This window comes from Rattus norvegicus, chromosome 6 (genome assembly GCF_036323735.1).
Source record: "Rattus norvegicus strain BN/NHsdMcwi chromosome 6, GRCr8, whole genome shotgun sequence".
NCBI lineage: Eukaryota > Metazoa > Chordata > Mammalia > Rodentia > Muridae > Rattus > Rattus norvegicus.
This window is the reverse complement of record NC_086024.1, coordinates 16,999,842-17,018,725: the sequence shown is the minus strand read 5'-3', so window position 1 is coordinate 17,018,725 and position 18,884 is coordinate 16,999,842. Positions and strand designations below refer to the sequence as shown.

The 18,884-nt window shown below is 40.8% G+C and overlaps 1 protein-coding gene across 8 annotated transcripts in view; it reads left to right on the top strand.

Annotated features, from left to right (window-relative positions):
* Eml4 (EMAP like 4) overlaps positions 1-18,884 on the top strand; it is a 115,312-nt gene that overhangs the window by 68,640 nt on the left and 27,788 nt on the right. For 3 of the 8 annotated variants that reach the window (XM_039112152.2, XM_039112150.2, XM_039112148.2), the window contains 7 exons: positions 254-279; positions 476-508; positions 9,427-9,550; positions 10,749-10,898; positions 13,916-13,985; positions 15,359-15,469; positions 17,545-17,640. In XM_039112152.2, coding sequence (XP_038968080.1) covers positions 254-279; positions 476-508; positions 9,427-9,550; positions 10,749-10,898; positions 13,916-13,985; positions 15,359-15,469; positions 17,545-17,640 — 610 coding nt within the window. The other 5 variants (XM_039112153.2, XM_039112151.2, XM_039112149.2 and 2 more) reach the window with 3 other exon arrangements.

The window sequence follows — 18,884 nt, the reverse complement described above, 5'->3', positions numbered from 1 at the left end:
TTGTAAGATTTAAATATTATACTCTTTTTTGTATATGTGCTTTCAGTGTTTGATGATCTTGAGTGATATTTACTGTATATACAGTATATATTAGCAGTTGAGATTACTGACAAACTAGAAAAATACCATTTCCTTAATTTTACCCGTAGACATTTATCTAAGTTATGTGTTGGCATCAGAAATTTCAGATTCTTTCAGGTGACTCTAATGGTGAGCCATATAAAATAAATATGTTCTTTGTATTCTTTTTCAGACATAAAGATGTCATCATCAATCAAGGTAAGTTAAGATTTCTTTTTAAACATAATTGCTTTTTTTAACATCAGTTTGAGTATTGTTGATTCATAAGAATATGACTTATTTTATTCAGTATAATTTATTATTAACTTATAGTAATCAAAGACATGTATTACTATAGTCATTTAAGAAAATGCTCGGTTTTTATTGTAAGATATGTCATTTTTGTCTCAACCAGCAAAAATGTCAACCCGGGAGAAAAGCAGCCAAGGTAAGGATAAGCTGACAGGGCTGCCCCGAGCCAGCCTGGCCTCTGCCTCTTGCTCTGACTCTCCTCTTAACAAAGGAAATACTGTGATAATTGGAACTAGTGAGTTAACTGCTTTAAAAAAAAAGAGAATCTGTCATCTGTGAGATCTGAACAATTAAGGTGAATAGTGAAAATAAATGAAACAACATAAGAAATCAAAAGATATATTTCTTCCCAAAACTACTTAGAAAAGCCAATTTCAAAGATTGATTTAACTCTGTTTCCTGTCTTGCTAACTTGGTTGCAAATAATCACTTATTTCTGGCCGAGAAGAGCCCTATAATGAGTCTAGCAAAGCCTTTCCTCTTAAATGTTTCCCTTTCGTTAAATTGCTATTTCTGGTTACTTGCTGTCTCCTTGTTCTAACCAAAACAGATTAACTCTGTATATGTATATTTAATTGCAAAGGAAGTTTTCTGTATCAGTTTTACATTCTCCTCAGGTTGCTTGCAAATTTAATTGAAGCATGCTGTTTTAAACAAAATCTTGCCTTTTCTGTGCATGTTTTTTGCAGCTCATCTCCTGTGTCATAACTCTCTTTGTTATTTGGACTATTAATTGGCTAAAATGTGCTTAAATTTTTTTGTTAGTAATTTAACTTAATTTCTGTGGATTTTTACTTTCATTTTAGTAAGTAAAATATACTTACTGGCTATACTCTTTAGGTCATAAGTTTTTTATACCAATTATAAATAAGTTAAAATGTGATGATATTTAGTTAGATCTTAACATTTTGTAGTACAGTAGTATAGATTACATAATGCTGACATACTCAAGGAAAATACTGAATTTATTTACAAACACATTTTGACTCTAGCTGAACTTTGTTAAGTAGAGAGACTGATATACAGAAAGAGCAGTGGATGTAAACAGTCTCTTGTCCAAAAAATTCTGTTTGGCAGCCTTATGGCCTAGTCCTAATGACAGTGTCCTTGAATAGTGTTCTGGCCCGAGAATAGTAATCCCAGCAAAGCTTCCTTCACATAACTCTTAAGGGTGGAACACTGCATACAAAAGTTCTTTAAAACTAAGAAGCCTTGTGCCAGAGATGTGTGCTGTTAGCATGTGGTCTCAAGAAACGCTCAAATCTAACAGTCCTCTTAGGGTAACTGAGAAAGGGCTGTCTGTCTGCAGTGTGTCTGGAAGGGGGGCTGAACATTAGTGTGTGAGAGTGGTTTGTGTTGGCACAGTCCTAAGTCGTTCCGGCACACCAGTGATAATGCCATTGTGTGCATGGGAGCGGCGCAGAGGAGCAGTGCTGGCAGTGCCAGGTGCTTGGCAGGAGGCAGAGAAAGGTGTAGAAAAGAAGACAGTGCTTTGTTACAAGGATTTTAAGACAGGCGTTGTGGTGCACACCTTTAATCCCATCATTTGAGATTTAAGGGGCAGGGGCAAGCAGATCTCTTGAGTTTGAGGCCAACTAGTCTACAAAGCAAGTCTGGGACAACCAGGGCTCTATTGCATAGAGAAACCTTGCCTCATTTACTTTAAAAACAGTTACCTCAGGGATGGGAATTGGTGTCATCAAATGTTGACTGCACTGAGAACTAAAGATTTGTTTATGTTTTTTATGCCTTTGGGTGCTTTGTTTACATGTGTGTCTACACACCGGAAGATGGCGTCAGACGGCTGTGAATTGTCATGTCGATGTTAGGAATTACACTCAGGACCTTTGCATTAGTGAGTGCTCTTAACCATTGGCCATCCCTTCCACCCACCACCCACCCCGTCAGCACTCTTGTTCAGTCATAGTGAATTTGAGAAAAGAAGTGGATTAATTCTAAATTGTTGAGCCGGCGTACAGTGTGGGCAGTAGGAAGTGAGTGTTGTGGAGACCAGCTCTGGAGACCTAGACTGTGACCTCTGCCGAAAGAGCACTGGAGAAGCACACAGATGTAATTACACTTGCATTGTCTTTAAAACTGAGAAACCAAAACAAGAATCCCTTAGCCCACAGACATACGGACAGCAGATCTTTAAACCCATGGCTTCCGGTGTCTAGAAACTGACACTGAGATTATTCTACTTTCCCAGGTCTTTGTTTTTGTGTTATAATTGCAGAGGTAGGTGTGTGTGTGTGTGTGTGTGTGTGTGTGTGTGTGTGTGTGTTTAAAAGCCCTACACTCAAATGTATAAAATTAAATTAAAACATGGTCTTTGTTTTCTGTAGGGTCTAAATACATTTTTAAGGTTGATTTTCATTTGCATGGCATAGTACATCATATTTTCTAATATTTTATTTATCAATGCTAAAATCGTTGCTGAACATTCTTTTAGAATTGTATATATTTGTTTTATTTTGGCCAATGACACCATCTGCTTTGTCATGGGAAGAAATCTATTTACATTTGATACTTGTAAGTCAGCAATAGCAGAAAAAACCTACCTAAAGTATTGGGCCTTCAGGCATAGCAAAGTAAGAGGAAATCTTGGAAAGGCTGCTTGTTCTGAACAACAGCTAAACAGAAAAGCAGGTGCCCTGGTGGAGAGGAGTTGGCAGTGGGGAATGATGTCCACAGGCAGCTTTGAGGTCAGGCATGAAAGGAAAGGCAGGAAGCTCCTGCCTGCTGGCTTAGATGTTCACCAGATCAACACCCGCTCAACACTCGTTCCATGCCTAGTTCTGGACTTTGTTACAGTCAGAGCAGAGGTAAAGCACCTCTGGCAGTTCGACCTTACATTGTCCTGTAGGGATGTTTATCATTAGCTACAGCGGCTAGGTTTTGGCACAGTGCTAACGGTTTGTAACTTACTGACTGAAAACCAGTTGTGGTTGTTTGTGTTTGTTGTATGATGCTGGGAGTTAAACCCAAGGCCGCAGTGCTAGGCAAACAGCCCACGTTCTCTGATGTAGACTGCAGTTCTGCATGCACTGAGCTGCATTTTTAGCCCTGAAGAACATGTTTTAAGCTCAGCCTGGACTATGGGAGGGTTTCTGGTGGTTAGAGGAAAGCCAGCATTCCTCAGGAACTTGCAAAACTAGTTTCCATCCCCCAACAGGGGTCATTTCCCTTAGCTGTGGCAGAAGGGACCTCTAGCTGGCTGTGGCGCCCATCAGCGTATTAGAGTAGGCAGGCATTGGTGACAGTGTAGGCCTCCTCCCCACAGTTACTCATCCTCCTCCTGTGTATTTGCTCTCTGCTCCTGCTTCTCTCTGCCCTCTACCTACCTACCCTCTGCCCCCTGCTAGTGTCCCCTCTAGTGTCACAGACAGCCCCGGCCACCATGTCCAGTCTGCTGGCAGTGCCCAGTCTTTTCTCTCTCTCTCTCTCTGTATTCCCCTTCCGCCTGCTGCCATACCTCTGGCTGTTCTTTCTCTCATATGTACAGTAAAAACGTTTCCCTTAAGCATACCATGGGACAGTCATGTTGTTAGTTTACACAGTAAGTGGTCTTCATAAAATTACCTTCTGGAGAAAATAGATGTCTGACAAAGAGATGAAATGAGTGTAGCTGATAGATAAGCTTATCCTTATAATAGTTATTGATTAAATCTTTTGTTGAGGTAGTGTTTCACCATGTCACCCTAGCTGTCCTGGAACTTGCTGTGTAGACCAGGCTGGTCCCAACTTCATAGATCTAGCTTGCTGCCTCTGTCTCCTAATTGCTGAGATGGAAGGTTTGTGCCATCATGCCTGGCTTTTGTTTTATGAGATGTTGTGGTCCAAACCTAGGGCTTTGTACATGCCAGTCAAATGTCGTCTGCCTGAACTCCCTTTAGATGTGTTAGTGTCTGGAGCGGTTCTGGAGCAGTAACTGAAAGTCTCACTTTATTAGCTCTTTTTTTTTTTTTTTTTTTTTCGGAGCTGGGGACTGAACCCAGGGCCTTGCGCTTGCTAGGCAAGCGCTCTACCACTGAGCTAAATCCCCAACTCTTATTAGCTCTTTTTTAAAACTGAATAACTACCATTTTTCTGACTTAATGTTTCAAATCAGTGTTCTTTTTTCATTGACGTTTAAAATGTATTGTGCAGATAGATCATTTGAAGTGTATGCACATTTTGGAGTGAATAAATGAATCACCTCAGTCACATTCATGTGAGAGCATTTAACATCTGCTCTCCTGGTCTACTTGGTCGTCAGAGCACTAGCTCTCCTGCCAGTGGTGATTGAAGTTAGTGCACACTTGTTAATCATCTGATCATATTGAGAACTTTAATGACTAAAGCCCTGACTGGAAAGAAATCTGTGTAGTTGAGGAAAGGATCAACTGAGAAGCAAATGTTACTAAAAGCCTATAGTAATTGGATTTAGCTAAATGGTTGCTCTCAAACATTTCTTTTTTTCATGTGTTTGTTCACATGTGTGTGGGCACACTTGTATGTCCTATGTGCCATATGGAGGCCAGAAATGTCATGTCTGGGGTCTTCCTCCATTGCATGGACTGTCATTAGAACCAAGAGCTGGCCAGTTGAGATGGTTTAGGTAGCTAACTTGCTCCAGGGATCACCTGTGCCATCTGAGCTGTGGTCTATAGACCAAGCTGGCCTTGAACTCTAAGAGTTCCACCTACCTCTGCCTCCTGAGTGCAGTGCTAGGATTTAAAGTACGCTCCATCACACTAAGCTTGGAACCTAGTTTTAGAATAAAAATATTTTTAAGTTCTAAATAACACAGTTTTGGAATGCAGACTTAAAATTTATTGAAATTGGTTAGACCATATTTTCTTTTCTGAAAAGTAGGAGGTGGACTAGATGGACTCTTAAGGTTTTTTCTTTTTGAGTTCCTAGCCTGTGCAAGAGTGGAAAAGTGAATAATCTTAATCCACAGTATCCCACAGAATTGTCTTTATATAAAATGACCTTGTCACTGATCAGATTCAATTACAATACACATTTTTTCTTAGTGTGAACACTGGGGAGGGCCAAAGCTGAGGTTCAAATGAAGGTCCACGTCAGAGTTTGTGTTCTGTCACTGTGGACCCAGACACGCTAGCTGTGGCAGCATAGCAGATACTCACTACTACAGTCAGCGAGCAGCCTCTGCTGAGACTGCCCTGCTCTGTTTACTAGCATGAAGGTGAGTGTTCAACAATTTTCTAGACCACAAAACCTTTGTTGTTATTGTCACTGTTCCCAAACCTTCCTTAGACAAGTCCCTTGACGCACACTTTTCAGCTTGTCTTCCCTACGCATTCACAGTGATGACAGCAGAAAGCACTGCTCAAGTAAAGTACGCAGTGGTTAGAAGACCCTAGGTCAGGAAGCCGGAGAGCCGGGCATGGCGCCACACACCTTTAATCCCAGTACTTGGAGGGCAGAGCCTGGCAGATCTCTGTGAGTTCAGAGCCAGTCTGGTCTACATAGTGAGTTCTGGGATAACCAGAGCTACACAGTGAGACCCTATCTGAAAAGAACAGAAAAAGAAGAAACAGACAAACCTGAGAGTCTCAAGAAAACATTAGCATCCAGAATGCCAGTTGCTGGGGAGAGAAGAGCTCCATCTTCATATTGTGTTTCATTCCCATGCACAGGACTGTGTGCGAAAGCTGTCTGCTGCCACACAGGCGTTTCTCATTTCCATCCATGCATTCAGTCTCTCTCTCTCTCTCTCTCTCTCTCTCTCTCTCTCTCTCTCTCTCTCTCTCTCCTCCCCCCCCCCCCTCTCTCATACTTTCAAAGAAGTAGACATTTTCAATTGGGAGACTTCATAGTAAATTATTGGTTTGCTATTTCTCTAAGAAAATGAAGTTAGAGTTGTACTGCTCCCTGAGCTGGTACTGGAACTGTGCCTGTGCGTCACACACACAGCTTGAGTTCGTGGCCCTTGCTTTTAAAGTATACGTGGTAGAATTGTGAGAATGTTGGTGCATTTGCCTATCCTTGCTCTCCTGTAGATAGCCGCTTTAAAGTTCATGCAGAGATTAAATGGAAAGTTAAACTACACAAGCAAATTACTAAACAGTGTTTTAAAATGGTCATTGCACACACACACAGTGGCACATACATGTAGACCAAGCACTAAAGTTTGAGACTCCCCTGGATTACATAGCCTTGTATCAGAATAATAGAGTAAAAGTTAAACATCTTTCTCAAAGGAAGAAAAATATTCTCAGGGGCCTCATTATGTTTCTCATCATATTAACTCATTTAATCATAATTCCAAGTAGCAGTACTACCATTTTATATGCTAGGAAAGTGAGCCCAGGCCTCACAGCAAATCAACAGATCCCAGCCAGTCTTTCTTTCCTCGTGTACTGTATTGCTTTCTTCCTGTGCCAGAAAGTGTTCACGTTCCTACATTCTATGATCTCCAGTGTGTGCTACCAGCTCAGATGGCAAAGCTCCCCATACACTGCCGGTTTTATTTCATAACAGAAGAAACAGCACCGATAGCGCCGTTGTTGTCTTATATAATTGGTTTCGCTGCTTAACAGTTCATGAAAGAATGCCGCTCTGAGCTCCTTCACTTACGCTTCCCTTCTGGAGCAGTGGACACACTATTAATATGTTATTTATTATTCAGAAAGCATTGATCATGGACACCTTTGATCAGATCACACATTCTAGGAGAAATTTGAAAAGAGATTCAACAATTTGATGTTCTTTTTTTAAAAAAGGAAGTTATATCACTGGTCAGTAGCTGTAAGAGTGGATTTATCACCACTCCCAAGGCTAACGCTGATTCTAGAAGGGGATATTTATAGCTGGTAATTGCTTCGTATCACCAAGGTTCAGCTATGCTAAAAAACCATCAGGAAGCTAAGGCCCACTCTTAGATTCAGAAGTAAGGATGGCATGCATCATGTGTTGTTAAAACCATTGCATAGGAGGGCTTACCCTGTTCTTAGATCCAACCCTAAAGCAGAGCACACCGAGTGATAACAATAAAAATAACTTGAACTTCTCACCCAGGTAAGTGTAGCTTTCTAAGCTGAATTAACAGTTGCAGGCAGATATCCCACAAGAAATTTACCTTTCTCCTCATAGTTTACATTACATAAACTACTGAATTTTACATAATGGATCACCGCAGTGTTTTTCTAAGGTAACTTGGGTCATTAATTGAGATATGAAGATCACATCAGCCCCTGGTTGATGATGACCACACTTCCATTTTGTGTCAGGCAAGTTCATAAGACATTCCTGTCTTGCTATGTCCAGCCTCTTTCTCCTTCCCTTGTAGCTTTGGCAACCATTTCATGTGATGACTTATCAGTATGTGGGTTGTCAAGATGCTAGGGGTAGAGATAGGTGGGGTGGTGTTGGTTTTAGTTTTTTCAGGGAATGAATGCTGGTCTGTGGGTTTTTCCCGCTGTTGTTTTGTGTTTTGACACAAGGTCTCAGTATACAGGCATCAGACTGAGTTGTGGAGACCCGGTTGTTCTTGGATGTGGGTGACCTTTTCCACCCCTGAGTGCAGATATGCCTACCATGCCCAGTTCCCATCTGCTTTCCTTGATAAGAGAAGCACAGTCAGTGTTGATTTGATCCTAACTCACCTTGTAAAAATATTTTAGTCTGAGACTACTAAAGATCTTATAAACAACTATTGAATTATTTAAACAAAAGCTGTTTCAGAACCTATGGTGCTAGTAACACATGAAAGACTGTTTTCTTAGTGTCTGGAAAGTGTTCGTGTTTTAGTTGTAATTGGTGATTGGTCCAGGCTGATTGAAGACACAGTTGTGAGGTGGGAAGTGTCCTCGCTCACTCACTATATAGCATAGCTCTAGCTTCCTCTCATCTTAACTTGAGGAAATATGCGAGTCCTTTTCTCGTGCTGTAGTCCAAAATCATGGGATTTGGGTTTTGGTATGAACACCTGACATGAAATCTGCTGTCTTAAATCATGCAATTTAGTAAATATTGACTAGTGCGACATTTTATAGTAGATTTAAGCTTTTATTCCACTTACTTGGCTCAAGTTCTGTCACTCATTTCCCATTTCTATAAACCCTAGTTAGCTCACTCCTCCCATTCATGAGTGTGACTGTTTTAAATATGTCATATGAACCAAGCAGTAGCTGTTTTTCTGTGACTGGCTTACTTACATGTGTATACCATATCTTTTTACGTTGTTGCAGATCTTGGCTGTTAGGAATAGTGCTGCTGTGAACGTGAGAGTTAGTGTTGATACCTATTTGTGGTCTTGATTTACGTTCTTTTGGAAAATATCCAGTAGTAGGATTGCCAGATGACGCAGTAATTGTATTTGAATTGTCTCTGACGAGCCTCCACCCTGCCTTTCCGTTGTGGCAGCCTCCTTCGGCAGCTCTTACAGTCATCCTCTTTTCCATACCTCTGTCTATGCTGTTTTGTTAGTCAGTCTAACATTCCAGGTCTGGAATGACATGCAGTTCGGTTTCCAGTCATATTTCCTTGAGTTACTATTAATGTTGCATGCTTTTCCAAATTGCTTGTAAACAATTTTTATATCTTTTTTTCAAGAAGTACTTTCAAAGTACTCGCCCACTTTTAAATGCATTTAAAGAGGGGTTGCCTTGGTTCATTTTCGAGGTCTTGATGTTTAGGTTGATTATGTATTGTGATAGACATGATTGTTCTCTAATTTTTCTCTCCCTTGCGAATTACGACTCCTTGGTCGTAAAGGTTTGCATTTTTTACCTGAGCTTTTTCAGCTTCTTGTAGAAATATATAGACATATTAATAAATAAATTAAACTTGGATGAACACAGTTATTCCCAACTAAACAAACGGACACAGGTTTGTTGTTCATCTTGATTTTTGCTTCCACTCTTTGGACGAGATATTAATAGTGTCACTTTGTTTTCAACATATGCTCTGTAGTATGTTAAAAAACATGCAGTGGAAAATTTTAATAGCTATTCTTGTCATGTTTCAATGTATCAGTAATCTACTTTCCTACAATTATATGGGAAATACATGTGATTTAATCTTTATCTTATGTTTCAACAGAAGGAGAATATATTAAAATGTTTATGCGAGGTCGGCCAATTACAATGTTCATTCCTTCGGATGTTGACAACTATGATGACATCAGAACAGAACTGCCTCCTGAGAAGCTCAAACTGGAGTGGGTGTATCCTTTACAGACATGAAACAAATCTATTTGCTTTGTCCTAGTTTAATTTCTAATGCATCAAATTTTTCTTAAACCAGAAGTAAAACATAACAAACCTAAGAACCACTTGAGAAATTAAAAAGGAGACAGGATCTCTAAAATGTGTTGGCTATATTTTGCTAATAGCAATTTAAAATCGTCAGAATTAGTACAAACATGAACTGCAGTAAGCAGCAGTGGTGAGGCTGGGATGGTGCCAGACTGGAACTGGAAGGACAGTGGCCGAATGCTGGCTCTGCACTTGCCCTGTGAGCCTTAACGTTCTGTTAGAACAGGCTGACACCTGCCTCAGAGCCACTGTAAGGAGTTAAAACACTGATTTGACATCTATCATGTCACAGATGATGAATCCTTTTCTTAGTTTGTTTTGAGACCTGGGGTCTTGCCATATCTCCCTGTGCAGCCTTGTACTCGCTATGTAGCCTAGGGAGGCCTTACATCACAAGAGTCTTCCTGCCTTAGCTTCCCAAGGGTACCACTGCTTAACTATTATGAGTCCTCTTAAGATCTCAGATTGGCAAGGATGACTGTAGTCCTGAAACTGACTACTTCTCTGCCAGACTCAGATGCACACAATAGTTTAATACTGAGCTTTCCTGATTCCGTGTGGAAAGGCTCATGTGGGTGCTAAAACCTCAGTTAAAAAAAAAGATGCCAGCTGTCTGACCTCAGCTCTCTGTTCTTTGCTTTCCTCCCACACACAGTCTTTAAAGCCCGTACGTTGGACCTGGTTAAATTAGCTTGGAGAAGGTTGCCAATCCTGGAATGTGGCACCAGTTTTTACTGCCATTCTCACTGCAAACTGAAGGTAGCTAGCCCTTATACTTGTTACTTTCCTGGATGAGCCTTCTTAGGTCCCACTCTCTGCTTTGCTAGTTGGCTCTCCTTGTACACTTCTCTGTGCATACTGTCACACAGGCCCCACTTCTGATTTGTTCAGAGCTGTGTGTAGCACTGGGCTTGGTACATGCTAGGAACTCAGAGTAGATTTGTCCAAGGAATATGAATATTAAGACAAACACAGTGTAAGCCTTAGGGTTGGGCAGGAGAGGGAAACGTGAGTATCCTGGCTCTAGTCCAGTTTTCTTTCTGTTGTGCTTCGATGGCTTCTTCAACACTTTGAGTATTTGCTTTAAAACCTTGACTTTTCTTCAAGATATGGTTATCGAGGAAAGGACTGTCGAGCAAATGTTTACCTGCTTCCCACAGGGGAGATAGTTTATTTCATCGCTTCAGTAGTGGTCCTGTTTAATTATGAGGAGAGGACTCAGCGACACTACCTGGGTCATACAGACTGTGTGAAATGGTTAGTATCAACACCATTGTCAACTTTGTGCTTGCCTAGCTCCACCATAGTCATCGTCGTCGGAGTTGTACTTAAAGCCTACCATTGGAAGCTTAAAAGTAAAGAAGCCACTAACAGTCTTCCAGCAATAGAACACACTGCTCCGTATCTCTGTCAGTCTGCCCTGCTCCTCGGGTCTTTGTCTCTTTCCATCTGACCTGTCCTGTGGAATCCATGGAGAACAGACTGGATGCTATCAATTTATGGAAGTAGTTTTTTTGTACATGTACTTAGTGTTTATTAAGGGTTTATTCTGTGTGATAAGTTTGGGCTTCAGGTTTTCCCTTTAGAAGGAGAGAAATCAAAACCTGAATGGGATTCTAAGTATCCAGTGTGATGTCCGATTGTCCGAGTAGAGCTCTTTTTTGATGCTAGGCTTGGGCGTTGTGAGGGATGTTGCTACTCCTTAGATGTTGTTCAGTCAGGTTACTAGAACCCATTGTTTTCTTGCATTTAAAAGCTTAGCTTCTTTATACTGTTCTGACAATTAGATAAGAATTTCTCTTGTGAATGCTAGGATAGTACATAGATGACAGCCTTCAGAAAAGGTAAAAACACATTTATATTTGCACTATTATATATACAGATCCATCAATGTTAGAAGAGAAAGAGAAGTCTCATGTCTGTCTCAGCTGGGTGCTGGTTATAATATGTGTGGAGGTCAGAGGTGGAAGTCAGCCGGGGGGAGCCCTCTACCTTGCACGTGGTAAAGAGCAGGGAGGCAAGTGTATTTTCACTCCTGTGGGCAAAGAAAGTGGTGCAAAATACTATGTAGGCTTCCCCTTGTGAAGCATTTCTTACAGTTTCCTGTGAAAAGAAGCTGTCACAGCTACCTCTAAACACTGCCAGAAGTCAAGGTTAAGAGAAAGGTAGAGAAGTTCTTCCAATTGGTGCAGGTAGGAAAAAGACTTTCTCAGTAGTGGATCCAGCCATGTGTTACAGAAATTATAATTTAAAATTTTTGTTTGAAAAGAAAGTAGTAGAGTTAATTACAGCCAAAATGCTAGTGTGCTAGAGGTTTTCTTAGTGATTAGTTGATGTTTTTATGTTATGTGCGTTAGTGTTTTGACTGCACATTTGCAGCGTGAGAGAGTTAAATCTCCTAGCGCTGAAGAAAGCTGTAAGCTGTGACAGTGCTCTTAACTACTGAGCCATCTCTCCAGTCCCCAGAGCTGTGACAGTGCTCTTAACTACTGAGCCATCCCTCCAGTCCCCAGAGGTTTTAGGTTGGTTTTTTTGTTTTGTTTTGTTTTAATCTCAATTCGGGATATAAATTGTTTAAGAAATAAGAGAAGTATTGGGGGGCTGGGGATTTAGCTCAGTGGTAGAGCGCTTACCTAGGAAGCGCAAGGCCCTGGGTTCGGTCCCCAGCTCCGAAAAAAAGAACCAAAAAAAAAAAAAAAAAAGAGAGAGAGAGAGAAGTATTGGTAAACACTAGCCTTCTTAGAAATAAAAACCTGAAATTATGCCAGATTATTGAAATATTTCAGAAGATACAATTCTCATCATGGAGAAATTGTAGAAATTTGTGACAGTGTTCTTCTGGAAAATGATTAGCAATATATAGCAGGAACAAAAACCTTTTCCAGTTGAGCTGACTCCTCAATGATTCATCAAGGGAGCCAAACTGACAAGCTAAGCTCAACCCCTAAACCTACAGAGCAGGGGACCACTCACTTGGACGTCTACTTCTGATCTCCACACATAAATGTTAATTGTTCTAATAACATGCAGGGATTCTAGAAAGGGACGTAAATTTTGTCATCAGGAGCTAGGGAAATGGTTCCGTGTTAAAGCTTGCAGTGCACATATGGACCTGAGCTGTAATTCATAGTAACACAGTGTAAACACAGGGCAGTCATGTCTCTTACTGTGATGGACACAGGCAGTGCTCAGGCTGGGCTGCCAGACCGTGGAACAGAAACAGCACACGCTGGGGTCAGTAAGAGACTACCCTGTCTCAAAAAATAAGGTAGAGTAGGCAGTAAGTTAGCTCAGTGAGTAAAGGTGAGTGTGGCAAACTGTATGGAGGGTGCACGCACATACACACACTCCCACATATAAATAAACCAGTGTGGTTTTTGTTTTGTTTGTTTGTTTGTTTTGGATAAATAGGTATCAGACTATCAGGATAGCTCAGAAGGCACTTGCCAAACAACCTGACCATATGAGCCACGTGGTGGGAGGAGAGAACCAACTCCCACAGGTTGTTCTCTGATCTCCACAGACTGGTATACATTTGAACACACATAAATATAATGAAAATTGTAATTGCAAATATTAAGTGAGATGGAGCATGATAGAGAAAGACACCCACCATTGACCTCCAGCCTGCACAGGCAGGCTCGCACACCTACAGAGGAACGCACACACTGATTTTGTGGTTGGGTGTGTGTACACCATGGTAAGAGTGCAGTTGCTATAATATTTTCCATTTCATTTAGAATTTGTTGCCCTGGATTAGATTTACAAACGCTTAACATTAAGGGATAGTTATAGGTCTGTAAAATTATATTAGAAGATGTTTACTGCTGCCTTTTGTTTGTAGAAAAGCAGAAATGCCTGAAATACTAAAGAATTGTTAAGTTGGTAGATGTATAAAGAGTGTGTGAGATGAAGCTGTACCTATATTTTAATAGATGAAGATTACACTGGGGCATACTGAATTTCATAAAGTCATGTAAAGATGTTTGCTTAAGTATACGGACTAAAGGGATAATTTAAACAGATGAAAATGGTTCCCATTCTCATCCTACCAAATTACGAATAAATATTTTCTGTGAGTTCAGTGTTCCATTAATTTATTAAGATTAATAAGAACAAAACTGAGAAGCTTGCTTAATTTACTAATAAAAATAAATAGGTCAGGTGTGGTTTTAAGACTTAAAAACTATTTACTTAAAAATGTTGATACAAAGATGTCTTCATGCTGTTTCACGTTTCTGTGTTTAAAGTTATGATAAATGCTGCCTTTTTAGCCTCGCTGTACATCCTGACAAGATTAGGATGGCAACTGGACAGATAGCCGGAGTGGACAAGGACGGAAGGGTAAGCAGCGTTCACGTGTCCTTCTGTCAGAAGGACAGACCCACTGCCCTGAGCCAGCCCCTGTCTCCCTGACAGTTACAGGACAGGATCTCTACAATTAGCAGGGCAAATATATTAGAATGTAAGAAGGTCTCAAAAGATAGATAGCATTCAAACTCTGGCCCCATCCCAATAGTAAACATTCCCTAGGGAAACTATTTACATGTGCAAATGGAAGGATCGTGCTTGTTACAGGTGAAACTGGTTAAACTATATTCTTAGCTGGTCGGACCTCTTGATTTTATGAGGTCGGATACCACTTAGATACCACTTAGAATTTCAGTTACTGTCCATTTCACTAACCTGTCTTACATAGCATCTCATTTGAGGACGACAGGGAGTGTTGATGATGGCTAGCACATGTACATGATGCTCTTGGGTTCAGCTTCTACACAATAAAGCTGTGAGCAAGCTTTATATTAAAAGGCTTTGAAAAACCTTCCCATAGACCTTAGTAGATAATTAGTTTTTTAAGTACATTATGTTAAGAATAAAGATAATATACTAAAAATGAGGTATCAGGGATAGGTGGTTCCTCACACCTGTGGTACCTGCTTCTTGGCTGCCGCAAACAGGAAGACTATCTGAATCAGATCAGCCTGAGTAAAATCTTAAGATCCCGTCTCAAAAATAGCACAATCCTAGCTATAAGCTAGCTAATAGAGGACACTAACTTCAATTGGAGCTCTGAGCTGGTTACAGTCTCTCTCTGTCCTGCTCTCCTTATCTCCAAAGATCACAGATTAGGAGGATTAAATGATTTTGTATGTGGCATACATTTAATCATGTGTGAAACATTAAATATGCAAATTATTTGCTACTATGAGCACATGTCCTTATTTTCATAATATGAGTGGAAAACATATATTCAATTGACTGCCCTTCCAGAGGTCCCGAGTTCAGTTCCCAGCACCCACATGTCACAACCATCTGTTATGGGATTTTGTTCCCTCTTCTGGTGGGTGTGAGGACCAAGCACTCATAAAGTAATAAGTAAATATTTAGAAAATATATGTTCTTTGGAGGTATGTCTGAATTTAGTAGTTGTTTTTCTTACTAAGGTGGGAAATTGAGTTGGATGTGGTGGTACATGTCTTTAGTCCCAGCACTCAGAAGACAGAATCAGGTGGACCTCTGATTTTGAGGCCAACCTGGTCTACATAGTGAGTTCTAGGATAGCTAGAGCTACATAAGGGTGAGACCCTGTCTCAAAACAAAAACTAGCAAACAAAAGTATGTCAGGTTGCTGTTGGGAGTGGTATTCTTACCTGCTGTGAGGTAGTTTGTATGTATCCGCACCACTCGATATGCTAGACTTCTCTTGTGTTTTGCAGCCTCTGCAACCCCATGTCAGGGTGTGGGATTCAGTAAGTCTTTCCACGCTGCATGTTATTGGACTTGGAACTTTCGAGCGTGGAGTAGGATGCCTGGATTTTTCAAAAGCAGTAAGTTACAGTTGTTTTTTAAAGTAAACTGTCTAAGCCTGAGTTTGTTTTGTGAATGTGTAGGATCATGTATCTATCCAAACATAAGACACAAGTTATTTTCAGCGTAGCTCTTTAACTCAACAGCTAGTATTGTAACCTAAGTGTTAAATTTGATTTAGTATTTAGGGTATGATTTAGGATCAAGATATTACATTTAATTTAATTTGTCACTCTTAGTCAATGTTCTGTCACTCTCATGGGGTGGTTATAGAGACACCATGACCACAACTTATAAAAGAAAGTGTTTAATTGGAGCTGGCTTACAGTTTCAGAGATTCATTTAATCCATTGTCGTCATGGTGTGGAGTATGGTGGCATGCAGACAGGTACGGTGGCTGAGAGTCTACCTCTGGTTCCACAGGCAGCTGAGAGAGGCTTGGGCTTGGCATGGGCTTCTAAAGCCTCAGAGCCCGCTCCCAGTGGAACACTCCAATATGGCCACACCTCCTCATCCTTTGAGATAGAGCTACTTCCTCACGACCAAGCCTTCAACTCCGAGTCTGTGGGGGACATACTCAGTAGGAACCAGCACATTGTCTTTGTCCTGAGATAGGGTACCAATATAGTGGAAGGGAATTGAAATAAGCAAGAAGAGATGACCTAATTTCAATTTGTATCATAGGAGTCGTCCATCTTATTAGGTAACTCAGACATGACATTTCATTTCTATAAAATATCTTTTCTTGGTGTCACATGAGAGAAAGGAACCAATCAGATCTTTGTATTCCCTAAAGATGATTAATTATTTAAGTTTTGCACTGATGATACTGTATGGTGATCTGGAGAAATGGCCTCACAGTTAAGGTCACTTGCTTCTCTTGTCGAGGATCTGGGTTCAGTTCCCAGGACCCACATGATGGCTCACAGCCATCTCTAACTAGAGTTCCAACAGATCTGACACCCTCTTCTGGCATCAGCAAGTACCAGCCAAACATTCATGTGGTGCACACACACATGCAGGCAGAAAAAGAATCGTTTTTTAAATTGTGTGTAGCAGTGTCACTTCAGCTTTGAGGGCTTATTATGAGAGGAAAGTAAGATGTTGCTCATCCGAACACTTTACTTTTCCTTGAATTCATGGTTATGTTTATGAAGTAGTAAGAAACCTGTATTTTCACAGACACATTTTAAATTTTCAAGTGGATTTCATTTTACACTTCAGAATATGTTTAGCTGTTCATTTTACCTCCTCAGTTCTTACCTGTGAGGAGCTATATTCTGACTTACAGGAATTTTGTGGATCATGAGAAAAAGACATATTTTTAAAGCAGAAAATCTAGTTGAGTTTAGCAGCTTTGCTGGTTTGCAGGCACCGAATGACAGAAGTCTGGCAGGCCGAGAGAAGGGGAGGAACCACAGCAGAGCGTCGATGAGGGGCTAGTGGCCTGGCTCTGTACCATGACTGAGTACTCAGATTGTCTACCGTGGTCCGTCCTCTGTAGCTTTACTTAATTCTGATGATCATTTCAGTAGAGGGAGGCAAGGAGAGGCAAATGCTGCCCCCCTCCAGCTTCACCAGAGTGTCTGTTCCAGAGACGTTTTGAGGCATGCACCACCAGTGCTATTAGAAATTCATTGTTTGACATCATCCATAAACTAACATAATCTGTGGGAAATAAAAAATATTTATTTTCATTTATCTCATTTATTCATGTTGCTGTAAACCAAGTACGTTAACAAAAGCTGGATTCAGTGAACTTTAAAGTATCATTTAATTTAGCATATTCCATCAAACTATTCAAAGTTCATCAGACAGAAGTGCGTGGAATTGTGTTTCTGTGCGACTCCTGCATGGAGAACTGCCTTAAGTATTTTCTACCAGCAAGAAGCATTGGACAGCGGAGGTACTAGGAGAGCCTCAGAGGTGGGCTACGGCTAGATGACAGCCAGGACTCACTGTGGACATAGGAGGAAAGTTAGAGTGTTTCTATATTTCTAAAGAAGCAGTTGTATCTGGAAGGAGTTTAACAAATTTTTCATTGTCTCACTGTTAGTTTTAATAATGGTGTTTTTCTGCACATTTACTTACTTAGGACTCAGGTGTTCACTTATGCGTTATTGATGACTCCAATGAACACATGCTTACTGTGTGGGACTGGCAGAGAAAGTCCAAAGTAGCAGAAATAAAGGTAAGTCAAAATGAACTTTGACGGTGTGCTTGTTTGACAGGTATTTGGGTTTATAATCTATGCCTATGCAGGTTAGAAGAGTAAGTGCACAGTTCATATTTGTCCATTTTTTTTTCTAATTCTCAGATTACAGTGCAATTAGATAAACCATAAGAGCTGGTGGGTAACGGTTTCTTATTGCAGAGAACACTGAGTGCAGTCCCTACTCACACTGCACTCTGCTTAGCCATTGCTGTTGCATGAGTTGGGCTTTTCAGTCAGTGTTTAAAGCTTTGTAAGTCCAAAGGAAAGCGTCACCCAAGAATATCCTTGATTCAGCTGAAGGTCATATATAAAACGATATGGTTTTGATATAATGACTGTGGACAGTTCCGTAACCCTTAGAGGGGTAGTAGAATTGATGAGTGCTGTAGAATTCTGCAATGCTGTGGTGGGCTCAGCTTGGCTTGTAAGGAGATGGTAAGGAAGCATTGAAAGCTGCATTTGCGTGGGACAGAAATGTAAGACTACAGAAGGACAGTGGTGAGTCCTTAGAGAAGAATATGTTTCCAAGGCTGGAGAGATGGCTCTGCAGATAGAACTAACTGGCCCTGCTCATGCAGAGGCCCAGCTCCCAGCACCCACACACCGTGTTCTGCCCATGACTCCAGCTGCCTGGAAAGCAGGCCTCACCTGCACTTTCGTGCAAGCATCCACACAGAAACACATATGCATAGACATGATTAAAAAGTGAAAAAAGACAGGATATATTTTGCTTTAACTCCCTGTCTCTTTTGTCAGGGTTATTTTTGATAAATTGCAAGTTTTTGACCGTTTGGTTTAAAAATGTTTTTTTGTTGTTGTAACTTCTAAAACAAGCAAGGTACATTGATTGTACTTGAAATTCAATGTCAGAAGAATCTCACGCCTTGAAAGCCTACGTGAGGACAGGTGATCTTTAGCTGCTGCCATTCTGTCTGGTTTGTTCACTGACGTGGAGGGAAGTTGCCGCACAGTGACACACATAAGTGTTTTCCCTTTTGTAGTTAGGTCCGCCGTGTGAAGGAAGTCTTGGTTTCTCCACTGCTATTCTTCACCCCCTTTCCAGGATATGTTCTAGTACAGAGCTTTGTTTCAGACGCTCCACTGAGGGACTGAAGATGCTGCAGTGTGCGTCTCTGACTCAGGTTTTCCAGGCATCGGATCTGAATGTCCCCTGCCACAAAGCAAGAGTAACTTGTCGCAGGCTCTTCATTGGCTCACCC